Consider the following 21,329-nt stretch of genomic DNA (forward strand, 5'->3'; position numbering starts at 1 on the left):
CTCAACAACAAAAAGTCCAGGACCTGATGACTTCACTAATGAATTCTTCCAAACATTTAGAAAAGAATTAACACCAATCCATCTTAAACTCTTCAAAAATTTAGAAGAGGAAAGAACACTTTCTTATTCTTCTATGAGGTCAGTATTACCCTGATACACAGCCAGACAAAAAAACCACAAAACAAGTAAACTATAGATCAATATTCCTTATGAATATAAATGCAAAACTCCTCAACAAAATACTAGCAAACTGAATCCAAAAGCATATTAAAAGGATCATGACCAAGTGGGATTTGGCCCAGGAATGCAAAGATAGTTCAACATAAGAAAATCAATCAACATAATACAACACATTAATAAAACAAACAAAAATACACACACAATCATCTCAAATGATATAGTAAAAATATTTAGTGAACTCTAACATCCTGTCATGATTTTTAAAAACACAGCAAACTAGGAATAGGAGGGAAACTCCTCAAATGATAAAGGCGTGCGCATGCGTGTGTGTGTATTCCGGTTCAAATCCCTGTTGAGAATTTAAGTTCCTAACAAGTTCCCTGCTGAAAATTTTCATGTCTAACAAATTCCCAAGAAGTTATACCTAAGAATCACCTCGAGATCTTGTTAAAACGTAGATTCTGATTAATTATATCTGGGTGAAAATGCAAATTTCCACCCCAGCTATACACGACATAACAGAAACCAAAAAACTCACAGCTAGCATTATATTCAATGGGGAAACACTAAAATCTTTCCCCTTTATATCAGGAACAACACGAGAATGTGCACTTTCACCACTGTTATTCAACAATGTACTGGAAATTCTAGCCAAAGTAATAAGACAAGAAAAAGAAACAAAAGGCACCCATATTGGAAAGGAATAGGTAAAACTATCTCTATTCAGAGACGACAAGATTCTATACTAAAACAATCTCAAAGAATACACAGAAAAACTACTAGAGCTAATAAAAGAATTCAACAAAGTTGCAAGGTATAAGATCAACACATAAAAATCAGTTGTATCTCCATATCACAGTAATAAATAATCCAAAAAGGAAACGAAAACATTCCATTTACAACAGCATCTGAAAGAATAAAGCATCTAAGAATAAACTTAACTAACTAAGCTTAAGACTTGTATGCTAAAACAACAAAACACTACTGAAAATAATTAAAGAAGGCCTAAATAAAGGGAAAGACATCCCAAATTCATGGATTAGAAGACTTAATACTGTTAAGATGTCAATACTGTCTAAAGCAATATACAGATTCAATGCAATTCCTATCAGTATTTCCAAGGGTTTTTTTGAAGAAAAGCCAATCCTCAAATTCATATGGAATTGTACAGGGTCCTGAAGAGCCAAAACAATCTTGAAAAAGAATAATGTGGCATGACTCACATTTCCCAATTTTAAAACTTACCTAAAAAGCTACAGTAATCAACACAGCACAGTAGTGGTATAAGGGTACATAAATCAACAAAACAGAATTCAGAGTACGGGGGGGAGCAGGGAACATACATTTATGGATAATCAATTTTTGGACAAGGATACCAAGACTATTGAATGGGGAAAGAAAAGTCTCTACAAAAAATGATGCTGGGACAAATCCACTGGAACTAATAGAAAGATTCAACACAGTAGAAGGAAACAAGATAAACATACAAAAATCAGCTGGATTCCTATACACCAATAAAGAGAACGATGAAAAGGAAATCAGGAAAACAATACTATTTATAATAACCCCTAAAAAAATAAAATACTTAGGAATAAATCTAACCAGGGACGTAAAAGACCTATACAAAGAAAACTACAAAACATTACTGCAAGAAACCCAAAGGGATCTACATAAATGGAAGAACATACCATGCTCATGGATAGGCAGACACAACATTGTGAAAATGACATTCTACCCAAAGCAATTTACAAATACAACGCAATTCCAATCCAAACACCAACAACATTCTACAAAGGGATGGAAATACTAATCATTAACTTCATATGGAAAGGGAAGAAGCCCCGAATAAGTAAAGAACTACTGAAGAAGAAGAATAAAGTTGGAGGACTCACACTACCAGACCTCAGAACCTACTATACAGCCATGGTACTAAAATCAGTCTGGTACCGGTACAACGACAGATACATTGAACAATGAAACAGAAATGAGAACCCAGATGTTGTAAATCCATCCACGTACGGTCACCTAATCATCAAAAAGGGTCCCAAGTCCATCAAAAGGGGAAAAGTCAGTCTTTTTAACAAATGGTGCTGGAAAAACTGGATATCCATCTGCAAAAAAATGAAACAGGACCCATACCTCACGCTATATACAAAAACTAATTCAAAATGGGCCAAGACCTAAATATAAAGCCAAAAACTATAAAGTTCATAGAAGAAAAAACAGGACCAAAGGTACAGGCCCTAATACACAGCAGTAACAGGATACAAACCATAACCATCAACACACAAACCCCAGAAGATAAGCTAGATAACTGGGATCCTCTAAAAATCAAACACCTATACTCTTCAAAAGACTTCAGCAGAATAGTAAAAAGAGAACCTACAGACTGGGAAAAAATTTTTGGACAGTACAAATCAGACAAGGGTCTAATCTCCATAATCTACAAGAAAATCCAACACCTCTACAACAAAAAGACAAATAATCCTATTAAAAAATGGTCAAAGGAAATAAACAGACACTTTACCAAAGAAGACATTCAAGCGGCCAACACACATATGAGGAAATGCTCACGATCACTAGCCATTAGAGAAATGCAAATCGAAACTACAATGAGATACCATCTCACCCCGGCATTACTGGCACGAATCGAAAACAGTGGAAATAACAAAAGTTAGAGGGGCTGCTGGGAGACCGGACCTTTTACACATTGTTGGTGGGAAGGCAAAATGATATGACGCTTCCTTAGAAAGCTAGAAATAGAAATACCATATGATCCACCAATCCCACACCTAGGAATATATCCTAGAGAAATATGAGTCATCACTCAAATAGACATATACACACCTATGATCATGGCACCATTGTTAACGACAGCAAAAAGATGGAAACAACCTAGATGCCCATCGACAGATGAATGGATAAACAAACTATGGTACATACACTCAATGGAGTACTATGCAATGATAAAGAACAATTGATCTGCAAAGCATCTCATAACATGGATGAAAATGGAGAGCATTATGCTGAGTGGAATAAGTCAATCACAAGAGGACAAAGACTGTATGAGACCTATATGGTAAAAACCCATCAAAAAGTCTACACACAAAAAGTAACAATCTTTGTTGGTTACCAGGGATGGGCGGGGTGGGGGAGAAATACTTAACAGGCAATAGATAAGTGGTATCTTTGGTGAAGGGTGAGAAAGTACACAATATTGGGGAAGTCAGCACAACTTATACAAGGAAAGGTCATGGAAGCTCCAGAGACACATCCAAACTCCGAGGGACTGAATTGCTGGGCGGAGTGCTGTGGGGACCATGGTCTTGGGGAATATCTAGTTCAACTGGCATAACACAGTTTATAAAGACAATGTTCTATATTCTATCTTGGTGAGTAGCATCTGGGGTCTTAAAAGCCTGTCAGAAGCTGTCTAAGATACTCCACTGGTCTCACCCCTTTGGGAGCAAGGGAAAATGAAGAGAACAGCATACAAGGAAAAGACAGTCCAAAGGACTAATGGACCACAGCTACCACGGCCTCCACCAGGCTGAGTCCAGTCCAGATAGATGGTGCCCGGCTGCCGGCACTGACTCTTCTGACCGGGATCACAACAGAGGGTTCTGGACAAAGCTGGAGAAGGACGTAGAACAAAATTCTAACACACAAAAAAAAGACCAGATTTACTGGTCTAAAAGAGACTGGAGAAACCCCGAGAGTATGGCCCCCAGACCCCTTCTAGCTCCATGGCAAAGTCACTTCCGAGGTTCACCATTCAGCTAGGGACTGGACAGCCACATAAAACAAAACGGGACTACTGAGGCACAGCAGTCCAGGGACAAGGACTAGAAGGCAGAAGGGGACAGGAAAGCTGGTGATAGGGAACTAAGGTGGAGGAAGGACAGTGTTGATGTGTAATGAGGTTGTTAACCATTGTCACAGGGCAACATATGCACTAACTGTTTAATAAGAAACTATTTGTTTTGCAAACCTTCATCTAAGGTACAAAACAAAAAAGAATTACCTATGTGAGATCAAATTGACAACAGCAACTCAAAAGGTTTGATGGGAAGCCTAGGGGACAGTAAGTTGAAAATAATGGTGATGAAAAAATTTGGAAAAAAATATTGAGAATAGCAGCACAACTTGAAGAATGTAATCAATGTCACTGAATTGTTCATGCAAAAACTTTCAAAATGGTGTAACTTTGGCTATGTATATTTTCACAAAAAAAAAGGTCCTCAAGGTCGAGAAGGAAGAGTGTTGACAGGTCATGTGGTTGTTACAAAACAATATGTGTACTGTTTAATGAGAAACTATTTTTTCTGTAAACTTTCATCTAAAATACAATAAAAAAATATTTAAAAAAAGATAATAACATTTCAGATTCAGACAACTCCATAGAAAGTCATAGGAGCAGAATCAAGGCAATGGAAGTTAGAATCAGTGACACTGAAGATTAAGCTCTTGACGCCAACTTATTTGAGGAAAAATCAGATAAAAGAATGAAAAAGAATGAAGAAACTCTAAGTGTTATGTGGGACTCTATCAAGAGAAATAACCTACAAGTGATTGGAGTACCAGAACAGGGGGGATAAAAGAAAATATAGAGAAAATTGTTGAAGATTTGTTGGCAGAAAATTTCTCTTATGTCACGAAGGATGAAAAGATATCTATCCAAGATGCGCATCGAACTCCATATAAGGCAGATTCAAAACAAAGTCACAAAGACATATTATAATCAAACTTACCAAAACCAAAGATAAAAAAAGAATTTTAAGAGCAGCTAGCGACAACAGAAAAGTCATCCACAAAGGAGAGTCAATTAGAGTAAGCTCGGACTACTCAGCAGAAACCATTCAGGCAAAAAGGCAAGGGGATGACATATATAAAGCCTTGAAGGAAAACAACTGCCAGCCAAGAATTACATACCCAGCAAAACTATCTCTCAAATATGGTGGTGAAATTAGGGCATTTCCAGATAAACAGAATTTTAGGGAATTTGCAAAAACAAAACCAAAATTACAAGAAATACTAAAGGGAGTCCTACTGTTAGATAATCAATAACATCAGATAACAACGCAAGACTAGAACACAGGACAAAGCAACCAGATATTAACTCAGATAGGGAAATCAAAAATACATCAAAGCTAAAACATTGAAAATAGGGAAACAGAGATATCAATAAGTAAAAAACGACATTAAAACAAAAATCAGGGACTTAAAAAATGCAAACATTGATTTTTCATATGGACGAAAAGTCAAGGCTATATAAAGAAATAAAAGACTGATATAAATGAAGAAAAATAGGAGTAAATATTAAGGTGACCACAAAGAAATCTAACAATCCAACAAATTAAAAAAGTAGAAAAATATAAAGACCCAGCAAATACAAAATCTACAACAATGAAAAAGATGAAAAAATATATAAAGAAAAACAACTTAGCACCGTAAATTAAGGGGAACAAAGAAACTGTGAACACACAAAAAGAGACATCAGGACGACAGCCCTAAACTCATACCTAGCAACAATTACGTTGAAAGAAAACAGACTTAACATACCAATAAAGAGACAGAGAGTGGCAAACTGGATAAAAAACAAGACCCGTCTATAGGCTGCCTACAAGAGATGCACCTTAGACTTAAAGACACAAACAGGCTAAAACTCAAAGAATGGAAAAAAATATAGCAAGCAAACAACACTCAAAAAAGAGCAGGAGTGGCAATATTGATTTCTGACAAAGTAGACTTCCAAGTAAAATCCATCAGAAACGAAAAGGAAGGGGGCACTGTATAATGATTAAAGGGTCAGTACACCAGGAGGAAATAACTATAATAAATATTTACACATCCAATGACAAGGCTCCAAAATACATAAAACAAACTCTAACAGCACTGAAAAGAGAGATAGACAGTTCCACAATAGTAGTAGGAGATTTCAACACACCACTTTTGGTGAAGGACAGAACATGCAGAAAGAAGCTCAGCGAAGACAAGGAAGAGCTAAATGCTACAATCAACCAACATAATCTCATGGACATATACCGAACACTGTACGCAACAGCAGCGAAGTATACTTTCTTTTCCAACGCACATGAGACAGTCTCCAGAACAGACCACATATTAAGCCATAAAGCAAGCCTTAACAAAATCCAAAACATCGAAATATTACAAAGCATCTTTCTGACCATAAAGCCATAAAAGTGGAAATCAACAACACAAAAACAAAAAATAATCAAACACATGGAAACTGAACAACACCTTGATCAAAAACTACTGGGTGATAGAGGAAATTAAGAATGGAATAAAGAAATTCATAGAATCAAACGAGAATGAAACCACATCCTACCAGAACCGTTGGGACACAGCAAAAGCAGTGCTGAAAGGTCAGCTTATACCAATAAATGCACACATCCAAAAGGAAGAAAAAGCCATAATCAAAACATTAACCTTACAACTGGAACAAGTAGAAAGAGAGCAGCAAAACAAGCCCATAGGCACCAGAAGGAAGGAAATAATAAGAATTAGAGCAGAATTAAATGAAATAGAGAATAGAAAGACAATTGAAACAGTTCACAAGTCCAAAAGCTGGTTCTTTGAAAAGATCAACAAAACTAATAAGCCATTGACCAAACTGACAAAAGAAAAACAGGTGAGGAAGCAGATAACCCATATAAGAAATGAGATGTGTGATATCACAACAGACCCAACTGAAATTAAGAATTGTAACAGATTACTATGAAAAACCGTACTCTTAACAAATTTGAAAACCAAGAAGAAATAGACAAATTTCTAGAAACTCACTACCTACCTAAACTAACACAAACAGAGGTACAACAACTAAATAAACCCATAACAAAAGAAGAGATTGAAAAGGTAATTTAAAAACTTCCAACAAAGAAAAGCCCTGGCCCGGATGGCTTCACTGGAGAATTCTACCAAACTTTCAGAGAAGAGATAACACCACTTCTACTGAAGGTATTTCAGACCATACAAAAGGATGGAATACTCCCAAACACATTCTATGAAGCCAGCATAACCCTGATACCAAAACCAGGTAAAAACACCACAAAAAAAGAAAATTACAGACAAATATCCCTTATGAACATTGACACAAAAATCCTCAACAAATTTCTAGCCAATAAAATTCAGCAATATATCAAAAAAATAATTCACCATGACCAATTAGTATTTATACTAGGTATGATGGAGGGATGGTTCAACATTAGAAAAACGATCAGTGTAATCCATCACATAAATAAAACTAAAGACAAGAACCACATGATCTTATCAATCGATGCAGAAAGGCATTAGACAAAGTCCAACACCCATTCATGAAAAACTCTCAATTAAACAGGAACAGATGGGAAATTCCTCAATATAATTAAGAGCATTTATACGAAGCCAACAGCCAACATCATCCTAAATGGAAAGACTTGGAAAGCATTCCCCTTGAGAACAGGAACCAGAAAAGGATGCACTCTATCACCACTCTTATTCAACATTGCACTGGAGGTCCTAGCTAGAGCAATTAGGCAAGAAAAAGAAATAAAGGGCATCCAAATTGAAGTATCTCTATTTGCAGATTATATGATCTTACATGCAGAAAACCCCAAAGAATCCACAAGAAAACTACTGGAACTAATAGAAGATTTCAGCAAAGTTGCAGGATACAAGATAAACATACAAACATCAGTTGGATTCCTCTACACCAACAGAACTTTGAAGAGGAAATCACCAAATCAATACCATTTACGGTAGCCCCGAAAAAGATAAAATACTTAGGAATAAATCTAACCAGAAACATAAAAGATCTATACAGAGAAAACTACAAAACACTACTGCAAGAAACTAAAAAAAACCTGCATTAAGTGGAAAAATATACCTTGCTCATGGATAGGTAGACTCAACATAGTGAAAATGTCAATTCTACCCAAAGCAATCTACAGGTACAAAGCAATCCCGATCCAAATTCCAAAGGCATTTCTTAATGAGATGGAGAAACAAATCACCAACTTCATATGGAAAAGGAAGAGGCCATGAGTAAATAAAGCATTACTCAAGAAGAAGAACAAAGTGGGAGGCCTTACACTACCTAATTTTAGGACCTATTACACTGCCACAGTAGTCACAACAGTCTGGTTCTGATACAACAACAGATATATAGACCAATGGAACAGACTTGAGAATCCAGATATAAGCTCATTCACCTATGAGCAACTAATTTTTGACAAAGGCCCAAAGTCCATTAACTGGGGAAAAGACAGTCTCTTTAACAAACAGTGCTGGCGTAACTGGATATCCACCTGAAAAAAAAAGTAACAAGACCCATACCTCACACCATGTACAAAAACTAACTCAAAATGGATCAAAGACTTAAATACAAAATCAAAAACAATAAAGATCATGGAAGAAAAAATAAGGACAACGCTAGGAGCCCTAACACATGGCATAAACACAATACGAACTGTAAGTAACAATGTACAAGCACCAGAAGAGAGACTAGATAAATGGGAGCTCCTAAAAATCAAACAGTTATGCTCATCAAAAGACTTCACCAGAAGAGTAAAAAGACTGGGAAAAAATTTTTTGCTATGACAAATCCAATCAGCATCTAATCTCTGAAATCTACAAGATACTGCAAAACCTCAACAACAAAAAGACAAATAACCCAATTAAAAAATGGGCAAGGGATATGAACAGGCACTTCACCAAAGAAGATATTCAGGCGGCTGACACATGATGAAATGCTCACCAGCATTAGCCATTTAGACAAATGCAGATCAAAACTAAAATGAGCTATCATCTTACCCCAACAAGGCTAGCCTTAATCCAAAAAACACAAAATAATAAATGCTGGAGTAGTTGTGGAGAGACTGAAACACTTATACATTGTTGGTGGGAATGTAAAATGGTACAACCACTTTGGAAATTGATTTGGCGCCCCCTTAAAAGACTAGAAATAGAAGTACCATACGACCCAGCTATCCCGCTCCTTGGAATATATCCTAAAGAAATAAGAGCCATCACACAAACGGATATATGCACACCCATGTTCACTGCAGCACCATTTACAATAGCAAAAAGATGGAAACAACCTAGGTGCCCATCAACGGACAAATGGATAAATTATGGTATAGCCACACAACGGAATACTACGCAATGATAAAAAATAACGATGAAGCTGTGAAACATCGTATAACACGGTGGAGGCTGGAACTTATTATGCTGAGTGAATTTAGTCAGTCACAGAAGGACAAATACTGTATAAAACCACTATTATAAGAACTCAAGAAAAGGTTTAAACACAGAAGAAAACATTCTTTGATGGTTATGGGTGTGGGAAGGAAGGGTGATGCTTATTCACTAACTAGATAGTAGATAAGAATCATCTTAGGTGAAGGGAAAGACAGCACACACTACAGGGGAAGCCAGCATGACTGGACTAAACCAAAGCTAAGAAGTTTCCTCAATACAATCAAATACTTTGAGAGACAGAGTAGCAGGGGTAGGGGTCTGGGGACCATGCTTTCCGGGGACATCTTGGTCAACTGGCATAACAAAGCTTATAAAGAAAATGTTCTGCATCCTACTTTGGTGAGTGGCATCTGGGGTCTTAAGTCCCAACCACTTGGAGTAAAGGAGAACGAAGAACATCAAAGACAAAAGGAAAGTACTAGCCCAAGAGACAGAAAGGGCCACATAAACCAGAAACTTCATCAGCTTGAGACCAGAAGAACAAGGACCGCCCTGACAGGGAACATAACAGAGAGTCCCTGATGAAGCAGCAGAAAAATGGGGTGCAGAACTCAAATTCTAGTAAGAAGACCAGACTTAATGGTCTGAGACTGGAGGTACCCCAGAAAGCATGGCCCCTGGGTTCTCTATCAGCCCGGAACTAAAACAATTTCCGAGATCTCTTCAGACAGGGATTGGACTGGACGGTGAAATACAAAGTGATACTCATGAAAGTGTGCCTCTTAGTCATGTAAATACAAGAGAACAAAGGGGCAGCTTCTGTCCAGAGGTGAGATGGGAAGGTAGAGAGGGTTAGGAGCTGACTAAATGGACATGGAGAATCAGGGGCGGAAAGGAGGAGTGTGCTGTCACAGAATGGGGTAAGAAATTAGGGTCACGTAACAATGTATGTATAAAATTTTGTATGGGAGACTAACTTGAAATGAAAACTTCATTTAACTACAACAATAAAAAAAAAAAGAGAAAGAAGAGAAAGTTCCTGATGTATCAAAACAAAACAAAAAAATCAGGACAAAACAAAGTCAATAAAAATATATATCAGTAAATTAATTAATACTTTAATATCTCAGAAACAGTAACCAATAACTAATCATATGAAGAAACAAGACAAGACAGCTCAAGCAAGTGACCAAAATAAAGGGACAGAAAACCTTCCTGATGAATAACTGATAATAAATCTACCTGATAAAGACTTACATTTTGAGTCCTCAAAAAGATCAAGGAAAACACAGGAAAAAAGCTAGAAGAATTCAGGAAAACAATACAAGAACAAAATGACAAACTAAATACACAAATAGAAACCATACAAAAACAACAGCAAGAAAGTCAGAAGCTTAACAATAAAATATCAGAAACAGATAATGAAAGAACACAGAAGTAAAACTGAATCAATGAAAGAAAGAATCAACAAAATACAGGACAAACCCTGTGATACTAACTGTTTGAGAAACAATCAAAAAAAAGACTGAAGAAAAATTAAGAAAGCCTAAAACTTACATGGGACATCATCAAGGAGAATAATTTACACACAGTAGGAATTCCAGAAGAACAGAAAAAAAAAGTAGAGACTTTTTGAAGATATATTGGCAGAAAACTTGTCAAATATAACAAAAGACAAGAAGGTTTCCATCCAAGGAGCTCAATGAACCCCATACAGAATAGACCGCAAAAGAAATTCACCAAGACATATCATAGTCAAACTTTCCAAAACCAAAGACAAAGAAAGAATTTTGAGAGCAGCACGTGAAAACTGAAATATCACTTTCAAAGGGGCATTAATAAGACTAAACACTGATTTCTCTTCAGAAACCATGCAGGCAAGAAGGCAATGGGACGATATATGCAAAATCCTGAAAGAAAAGAATTGCCAACCAAGAAGCATACATCTAGCAAAACTGTCTTTCAAAAACAAAGGGGTAACTAGGACATTCCCCAGGAAGCAGAAATTAAGGGAATTTCCAAACATAAGACCAACCTTGCGAGAAATACTAAAAGGAGCCCTTCAGACAGAGAACATCAGACAAGCACCTGAGATAAAGACATACAACAGCATGACAGAGATATAAAGACATCACAAAAGTAAAATAATGCTGCAAAACTAATTATAGTGAATCAGAGATGTGAAGCTGTAAACAACGACAACTTCAAAACAAAACAAGGAATAAATGGTGTAGTTATACAACTTCCACATGAAGAAGTCAAGTAGATTTCAAGATATAACAGACTGTTTTAATCGAAAGAAGTTAAAGGTAAACTTCAGAGTAACCACCAAGAGAGGAGCTCTGGTGACACAGTGGTTAAGTGTTCAACCACTAACCAAAAGGTAACATGCTAACATGCTCTGAAACCCCTCGATCCCCCACCACCTACTGAGATGCCAATTCGTGCATGTGCAGAGGACCTAACATGTCCATTCAGGAAGCACTGCTGCCTAATGGCTACAGAGACATCCTGTTCTGTTCTCCAGCAGACGCACTAACTGCTAGCACCAACCTGAAGTAGTTCGAACCCACCAGTCACTCCAAAGAAGAAGGATTTGGCAATCTGTGCCCCTAAAGATTACAGCCTTGGAAACTCTATGGGCCACCTCTATTCTGTCCTACAGGGTTGTAATAAGTTGGAATTGACTCAACGGCAACGGGTTTGGTTTTTAACCACAAAGAAAATTAATAAATCTACTTGCCAAAATACAAAAGAAAATCAAAAAGACTCAGTAAACACAAATCAACAAATGATAGAAAACAGAAATCCATACACAAAAGAACTCAGCACAGAAAATTAAGAGAAACAAACCATTAACACTACAAAAAAAGTATAACAAAATGACAGCGATGAATTCATACCTATCGATAGTCACAGTGAATGTAAATGGATTAAATGCACCAGTCAAGAAGCACAGAGTGGCAGAATGGATTAAAAAAAATGACCAATCAATATGTTGCCTACAAGACACACTTAGACACGATGACATAAAAAGGTTAAAAATCAAAGGATGGGAAAAAAGTATATCAAGCAAACAGTAACCAAAAGAGAGCAGGAGTGGCAATAAAAATTTCCGACAAAACAGACTTTAAGTCAAAATCTATTATAAAGGAAAAAGAAGGGCATTATATAACAATTAAAGGGTCAATTCACCAAGAAGACACAACAATAATAAATATTCATGCACCCAATGACAGAGTTCCAAAATACATAAAACAATCTCTAACAGAACTGAAAAGAGAAATGAGCAGTTCTACAATAGCAGGAGACTTTAGCACACACCTTTCGATGATAGAAAAACTAGAAAGAAAATCTACAAAGATACAGACTATCTAAATAACAAAACCAACTCAACCTCATAGACATATACAGAACACACCACCCAACAGCAGCACAATACACATTCTTCTCCAATACATAAAGAACATTATCCCAGAACAGACCATATGTTAAACCACAAAGAAAACCTCAGTAAACTAAAAAACACTGAAATAATATAAAGCATCTTCTCTGACCAGAACACTATAAAACCAGAAATCAATAACAGAGAGAACAAAGAAAAAAATTAAATTCATGGAAACTCAATAACACATCACTTAAAAACTACTGGGTCATAAAAGAAATAAAAAATGAAATTAAAAAATATTTAGAATCAAATGAGAATGAAAACACAACATACCAAAACCTTTGGGACACAGCAAAAGCAGTGCTCAGAGGAAAATCTATAGCAACAAACGCATATATCCAAAAAGAAGAAAGGTCCAAAATCAATAACTTAACCCAACAACTTGAACAAGTAAAAAAGAAAGACTGAAAGAAGATCACAGTTACAAAAGAAAGGAAATAACAAAGATTAGAGCAGAAACAAATGAAATAGAAAACAGAAAAACAACAGAAAGAATCAACAAGACTAGAAGTTGGTTCTTTGAAAGGATCAATAAAACTGAAAAACCACTGACCAAATTGACCAAAACAAAATGAGAAGATGCAAATAATAAAAAATGAAATGGGTGACATTACAAAAGAACCAAGATAAAAAGGACTATAACAGAATATTATGAAAAACTGTACTCCAACAAATTTAAAAACCTAGAAGAAATGGACAAATTTCTAGAAATACACTACCTACCTAAACTACTACAGAGACAGAAAATCAGACTCATAACAAAAGAAGAAATTGAAGATATCATGGGAAAAAAAAACTCGCAACCAAAAAGCCCCAGTCCACTGTGGGGACCATGGTATCAGGGAACATCTAGCTCAATTGGCAGAACACAGTTTATAAAGACAATGTTCTACATTCTACCTTGGTGAGTAGCATCTGGGGTTAAAAGACTGTAAGTAGCCATCTAAGATACTCCACTGGTCTTACCCCTTGGGGAGCAAGGGAGAATGAAGAGAACAGGATACAAGGAAAAGTTCAGTCCAAAGGACTAATGGACCACAGCTACCAAGGCCTCCACCAGACTGACTCTAGTACAGCTAGATGATGCCCAGCTACCACCACTGACTGCTCTGACAGGGATCACAACAGAGGGTCCTGGATAGAGCTGGAGAATGATGTAGAACAAAATTCTAACACACAAAAAGAGACCAGATTTACCGGCCTGACACAGACTGCAGAAACCCTGAGAGTTTGGCCCTCGAACACCGTTTTAGCTCAGTGGTGAAGTCACTCTCAAGGTTCACCATTCAGCCAGGGATTGGACAGCCCCATAAAACAAAACGAGACTAATGAGACACAGGAGTCTAGGGACAAGGACTAGAAGGCAGGAGGGGACAGGAAAGCTGGTGATAGAGAACCCAAGGTTGAGAAGGGACAGTGTTGAGATGTCGTGGGGTTGTTAACCACTGTCACACGGCAATATGTGTATTAACTGTTTAATGAGAAACTACTTGTTCTGTTAACCTTCATCTAAAGCTCAAAAAAAAAGAATTGTCTATGTGAGATCAAATTGACAACAGCAACTCAAAAATTTTGATGGGAAGCCTTGGGGACAGTGAGTTGAAGATAATGGTGATGGAATAATTTTGAAAACGATAGTGAGAATAGCAGCACAACTGGAAGAATGTAACTGATGTCAATGAATTGTACACGTAGAAATTTTTGAAATGGTGTATCTTTGGCTGTGTATATTTTCACAAAAAAAAAAAAGATCCTCCCAGGTTGAGAAGGGAGAGTGCTGACATGTTGTGGGGTTGTTAACCAATGTCATAAAACAATATGTGTACTGTTTTTCATTAAACTATTTGTTCTGTAAACCTTCATCTAAAGTACAATAAAAAAAATTTTTTTTTTAAAGAAGTCCCGGTCCAGATGGCTTCGCTGAAGAATTCTACCAAACATTCAGAGAAGCATTGATACCAATTCTACTCAAACTATTTCAGAACACAGAAAAGGAAAGAATACTCCCTAATTCATTCTATAAAGCCAGTATAATCCTGACACCAAAGCCAGGCAAAGACACCACAAAAAAAGAAATTTACAAAAGAAAATATCCCTCATGAATACAGACACAAAAATTCTCAACAAAATTCTAGCCAATGTATACAGAACATTACCCCAGAATTATCAACAGCATATCAAAAAAATAATACATCATGGTCAGGTGGGATTCATATCATGGATGCAAGGGTGGTTCAATATTAGAAAATCAATCAGCATAATCCACGACACAAATAAAACAAAGAAAAACAATCACATGATCATCTCAATAGATGCAGAAAAGGCATTTGATAAAATCCAACACCGTTTCCTGATTAAAAGCCTCAGCAAAATACGAAAAGAATGGAAATTCCTCAACATAATTAAGGACATGTATGCAAAACCAACAGCCAATATTATTCTCAAGGAAGAAAGATTGAGAGCAAGGATGCCCATTATCACCACTCTAATTCAATACTGTACTGGAAGTCCTAGCCAGAGCAATAAGGCAAGAAAGGGAAATAAACGGTACCCAAATTGGGAAGGAAATAGTAAAACCATCTCTATTAGCAGATGACATGACCCTATACACAGAAAACCCCAAAGAGTCCACAAGAAAGTTAGTGGAACTAATAGAAGGATTCAGCAAAGTGGCAAGGTACACGGTCAACACACAAAAATCAGCTGAGTTCCTCTACACTAAGGAGGAGAACTCCAAAAAGCAAATCGAGAAAACACCATCATTTACAATAGCCCACAAAAGGAGAAAATACCTAGGAATAAACCTAACCAGGGATGTACAAGACTTATAAAAAAAAAAAACTATAAAATACTACTGCAAGAAACCAAAAGAGACCTACATAAATGGAATGACATTCCATGCTCATGGACTGAAGGACTTAACATTGTGAACATGTCAATACTATCCAAAGTGATCTACAGATACAATGCAATCCCAATCCAAATCCCAACAACATTCTTTAATGAAATGGAAAAACTAAACTCCAACTTTATATGGAAAAAAAAAAAAAGACCCTGAATAGCTAAAGCAGTACTGAAGCAGAAGAACAAAGTAGGAGGCCTCACACTTTCCAATCTCAAAATTTACTATACAGCTACAGTAATCAAAACAGCCTGGTACTGGTGCAATGACAGACACACAGACCAATGGAAAATAACAGAGAACCCAGAAGTAAATCCATCTATGGCCAGCTGGTCTTTGACAAAGGGTTGCAATCTATTATATGGGGAAGAAACAGTCTCTTTTAACAAACGGGGCTGGCAAAACTGGATATCCATCTGCAGAAAAATAAAACAGGATTCACACCTCACACCATATGCAAAAACTAACTCAAAATGGATCAAAGACCTAAATGTTAAAGCTAAAACTGTAAAGTTCCTGGAAGATAACATATGAACTTCACCAAAGAAGACATTCAGGCAGCTAACAGACACATGTGGAAATGCTCTCCATCATTAGTCATCAGAGAAATGCAAATCAAAACTACAATAAGATGCCGTATCACCCAGACAATACTGGCACTGTCAAAATAACAAAACAACAAATGGAGGCGAGGTTGTGGGGACACTGGAACTCTTATACACTGCTGGTAGAATAGGTATACACACAGAAAGCAATGTTCTTTGATGGTTACCAGGTATGTCAGGGGTAGAGAAGTGGAGCAGCTTTGTAGATAGTAGACGCTTGTTATTTTTGGTGATTGGAAAGGTAATACCCAATATGGGTGAAGTCTGTGCACCTTGACCAAGGCAATTGAAGACACCAAAAGTACACAATAAGGAACAATTTCAGTTAACGCTATAACATACACAGTTTTGCAATAACAGTAATAACAACCATGGACTGCAGCCTTTATAGAGTCAAGGGGGCTGGGTGAACCCCTGAAACTACTGCCCTGAGATAATCTATAAAACTTAAGCAAAAAATATCCCCTGAAGTCTTCTTAAAATCAAACAATAATTTAGCTTAACTAGTCAAAAAAAAATGTCTGCTTGGAGTATTATGCTCTTTTAAGAACTATCTGTATGGGAACAAAGTGACAACAGCAACTAGAAAGATCAGATATGAACCTTAGGGGGCAGTAAGTTTATGTTAATGATGGAGAAACAACTCAGAAAAGAGGAGTGAGAATGGCTGCACAACTGAAGAATGTAATCAATGTCACTGAACTGTACACGTAGAAATAGTTGAATTGGTGTATGTTTTGCCGTGCACATTCTCAACAACAACAAAATGAAATAGTACACACGCACCAAAAAAAAAAAAACCCTCTGGATCATTTATGAACCACTTAATAGAAGGGACATAGTAGCTTTCTCATGAAAATATTTTATCCTAAATTAATGTTAAGTCATATGATTCTGTAAGTTATATAAATCATTCAAATCAATTATATAAGTTAAAGCATGAATTGAATATAGTGCATATTTCTTAGTAATCCATTGCCATATCACCCAGAAACCTAAGTGTTATCCTGAACTCCCTCATCCTATCTTAGCCTCCACATTCAATCACTAATCTCTGTGAAATGTAATAGCTTAACATCTACTGAACCCATCACTCTTTTCCACTTACTTCTTTCCATCTCCATTATCAATAATGTGGTATAAACCAGTATCCTGCCACCTAGACCCTCCTAACTGGTTTCACAACATTCCTTCCTGCTAGTCTCCAATCCAGTCCTCACACTACAATCAGTGTGATTATTTAAATTTTTACAAAATTTAAAATGATCATGTAATTCTCTAACTTTTATTAAAACCTTTCAATGACTTCCTACAGCTCTCAGAATAAAGATCAAAATATTTATCATGGTCTACAAACTCTGCTGGATCCTGCCTAGGGACTGCAAACTCAACAATAATCAGGTTAAATACTGGTTCATTAGATTTACTTATGTGGCTCCTTAACTGAGTGGCATATCATGGAGAGCACATGTCCCTCTAAAAACAGCAGCCCAGTTCCAGCTTAGTGCTGCCACCTGAAAATACAGATTTGGGTGATGCCGTATCATTTAATTTTTCAAGAAAAATCAGAAATCCAGAGAATTTTATGTAAAATCTCCTGATCTCTAAATGCTAGCAACTAATTGAAGCATTTGGAACAACATGGAGGCAAAATAATGTGAAGGTAGGCTGAATCTGATCCCTTATCTAGTCTCTTCACCTTGCCCTACACTGCTACTCTCTACACTAGCCATACTAAATGTTTCTCAGATCTCTACACTAGCCATTCTTTTAACTTAGGGTTCTCACATGTGTTGTGACCTCTGCTTTGACAAATTTTCCCCCACATCTCTGCTTAGCGATCTCTCTACTCATTCTAAGTTTCTGAGCCATTTTTTTTCTTGGTGAAGCCTTCCCCAACTTCCACTGCCCCCCAACGGACTAGGTTCACCCCATTATGTGCTCTGATAGCAGTAGCTACAACTTAGTAACACTCACTACAACTCACAAAAAAAAAAAATTTACTTATCTGTCATCCCCCCTAGATGGGAAGCTCCATAAAAGCAGGGCCTGGCACACATGCAATAAATACACAGGCAAGGAACAACAGTCTAGTTTTTAAAATGTTCCTTTAGAAAGTAAAGTTCTCATGTATTTTAAAATATGTACACTATTTAAAGCAAAGTAGACTCAATTAAAATTACAATTATTGATAATAATACTAAACCAAAAAAACAAAACTTGCTGTCATCAATTCCGACTTACAGTGACCCTATAGACGGAGCAGAACTGCCCCATAGAGTTTCTAAGGAGCGGCTGGTGGATTCAAACTTTTGGTTAGCAGCCAAAACTCTAAATCACTACGCCACCAGCACTCCAACAATAATAACAGCTAACATTTATTGAGCAACTACTAAACTGGAGGAACTGTGCTGACTGCTTTGTACATCTTATCTCATTCAATACAACCCACATGCCATTTTCATACAGAAGACGAAATCTAGACAGAGAAATTTAAAAATTTGCTCAGTATTAAACATCTCATCCATGACAAAACAGGGCATGAATCCAGAGAGTCTAACTTTATAGCTTAAGTACCTAACTACTATATTAAACTAATCATTAACAAAAAAGAGTTAATTCAACAAGTATGTCTTAAGTACTATGAATAAGAAAATACAATGGCAATGGTTTATTTTTCATTACTTACCAGTTTAAAAAAAAAAAAACCCATTGCTGTCGAGTTGATTCTGACTCATAGCGACCCTACAGGACAGAGCAGAACCACCCCACAGAGTTTCCAAGGAGCACCTGGTGGATTCGAACTGCTGACCTTTTGGTTAGCAGCCATAGCTCTTAACCACTGTGCCACCAGAGTTTCCGGTTAAAGTAAGGCCCCTCAAAAAAAAGAAAGACCAGACTGGTCTGAAAGAGACTGGAAAAACCCTGAGACCATGGCCCCCGGACACACTTTTAGCTCAGTAATGAAGTCACTCCAGAGGTTCCCCCCCACCAACACCCTTTTAGCTCAGTAATGGTAGCTTGAACTTAACTCATTCCATATAGAGTACCAACAACATCCCCTTAAAATAACAATCACTATTTTCACGTTAAGAAATGACAGGTATATTCCATCCAAGAGTGTCTTCCTAAAAAGCTAAGATTCACCACTAATCTTTAACTACGAGCGATAGAATGATAGCCCTTTGGGAGAGAACAACCCATTGGGGCTGTCATGATTCAATGTATGACTGAGGGCGACACATTCTGAAAAAATAAAGGTGCAGCATATAGCACTATTTTCTTAGGTGAAGTTCTCATATCCCCATTCCCATTTGTCCACATCAGACACCACCTCTCTGAGCACTACTGTTTCTCCTACATAAAAGGAAGGAGCTGAACTTTAGATGAGGCTCTAGGAGTGCTTTCAGCCTACGGTTCTATTTAACCAGTTCTGAAATCACTACACAACTCCTACGACTCAGGAAAAATAACATCGTACTGAAAAAAAAAACAAATTGATATTTGTTTTGCCAAATGTTAATACTAGAATTTCAGTAACAAACCAACCTGTGTCTATGTTCATCGGGTCCGTGGATCAGGAAGACTCCAGCGTTTTTAGCTCCCTTGCCTGCCTCTACATGAGGAATTAATACGTCTTCCAAACCCAGATCAAAGCGCTTGTGTTTTGAAGAGTCTGGAAGGAAGAAGAATGCCCCAAAACACAGGGTGATGAAGGCACTAAGAATAAGGAGAAGGATAAACTTCTCGGACAGTCTCAAGGTAGCCCTGTGATGTGGGAAGGAGGGCGGCCCCAGGTTCAGAGGCGGTATCCTCCGTCCAGACAGGGGCAGCAGGGCGGGGGTAGTCATCGTTCACGCTCTTGGATAGAATACTTTATAAAGTTTTCATCTTATATCAAATGGACAATACATTGAATACAATCTTCAAAATCTTGGCAACAAAAAAAGGGTAAACTCAGTGCTTCTCTTAAGGGTTTGTTGTGCTTTTTAAGAGAGCTCCTCTTTCATGCTCGTCCAATTACATTCAGAAAATTCTGTGACCCCCCCAGACGTTCACTAGTGTGTGTCCGGTGGTATTTTCTTTCCCATCTGGCTTTCAGTATCTCCTCGGGTTATCACAAGTCTCCTCTTCATTCCTAGCGGTACATCAGCAAGCAACACTGCAGAAAAGATGCAAGGTGGGTTCTTCCATTCCTGCTCCCCATTGAGATGCTCAAATACGGTCTCCCGCCCCAAACGGGGGGCCTTACTTGATCCCAGAGTTAAAGAAGATTCATTGAACCTCCTCTAGCGCTTCTATTCCAGAATTTCTTAACCTTGGTGCAAAAAAAGTAAGGATCTCCCCAGAAGTCTGCGAAAACGAAAGGAAGGTCTGCCACCTCGCTGGGAAGCCGAAGCAGTGACGCTGGATGAAGTGGCAGGAAGGTCTCCTCGGATGCGGGCAACTCCCGACGCTGCCTCGCAGCCTCGGGGCGGCGGAGGGAGCTCTAATGCCGCTCCTGGACGGCGGGCGCGAAGGGCAATCGGGTCCAAAATACCTGAGCCCTCCAAGCCGCCGCCGCCGCTGTCGCTACCGCACGGGTCTGTCAGGGAGCGGAACTTCCTTCTCCGCCGGCCACTGAAAAAGCCCCGGCGTGTTGGGGGGGGGAGGGGAGAACCGGCGGCCGCCCCCGCCCGGCTCCTCCTCCTCTCGGCTGCCAGTTAAGTTAACCCCGGCGCCTGCTCCTGGAGCGAGGCTGCCGCTGACCCCGCCGCGTCCGGCCGCGGTGACCAAGTTCCCGCGGCTACGCGGTGGGGGAAGGAGCCGAGTCGCAGCTCTTCAGTCCGAGGGCCCAGGCAGGCGCCTGCTCATTCCTCGCTCAGAGCCGGGGAGGCGGCGGCCCTGGGCGCGCGGGACCAGCCGCGCCTCGGGCAAGCAGAAACAGGCTGTCTTTTGCCCCGCGGCCGCCGGCTGCCGTGGGGCCCTCCTCCGCGCTACCTCCGGTGGCTCGCAG

The 21,329-nt window shown here is 38.2% G+C and overlaps 1 protein-coding gene across 1 annotated transcript in view; it reads right to left on the bottom strand.

Annotated features, from left to right (window-relative positions):
* MAN1A2 (mannosidase alpha class 1A member 2) overlaps positions 1 to 20,926 on the bottom strand; it is a 288,295-nt gene extending 267,369 nt beyond the window's left edge. The window contains exon 1 of the mRNA XM_004380347.2: positions 19,883 to 20,926. Within this exon, the coding sequence (XP_004380404.1) occupies positions 19,883 to 20,184 (302 nt within the window). The 5' untranslated portion in view covers positions 20,185 to 20,926. The remainder of the gene's footprint in view (positions 1 to 19,882) is intronic.
* Between the last annotated feature and the right edge of the window lie 403 nt (positions 20,927 to 21,329).

The sequence above is a fragment of the Trichechus manatus genome, unplaced genomic scaffold (assembly GCF_000243295.1).
Source record: "Trichechus manatus latirostris isolate Lorelei unplaced genomic scaffold, TriManLat1.0 scaffold00073, whole genome shotgun sequence".
NCBI classification, from domain to species: domain Eukaryota; kingdom Metazoa; phylum Chordata; class Mammalia; order Sirenia; family Trichechidae; genus Trichechus; species Trichechus manatus.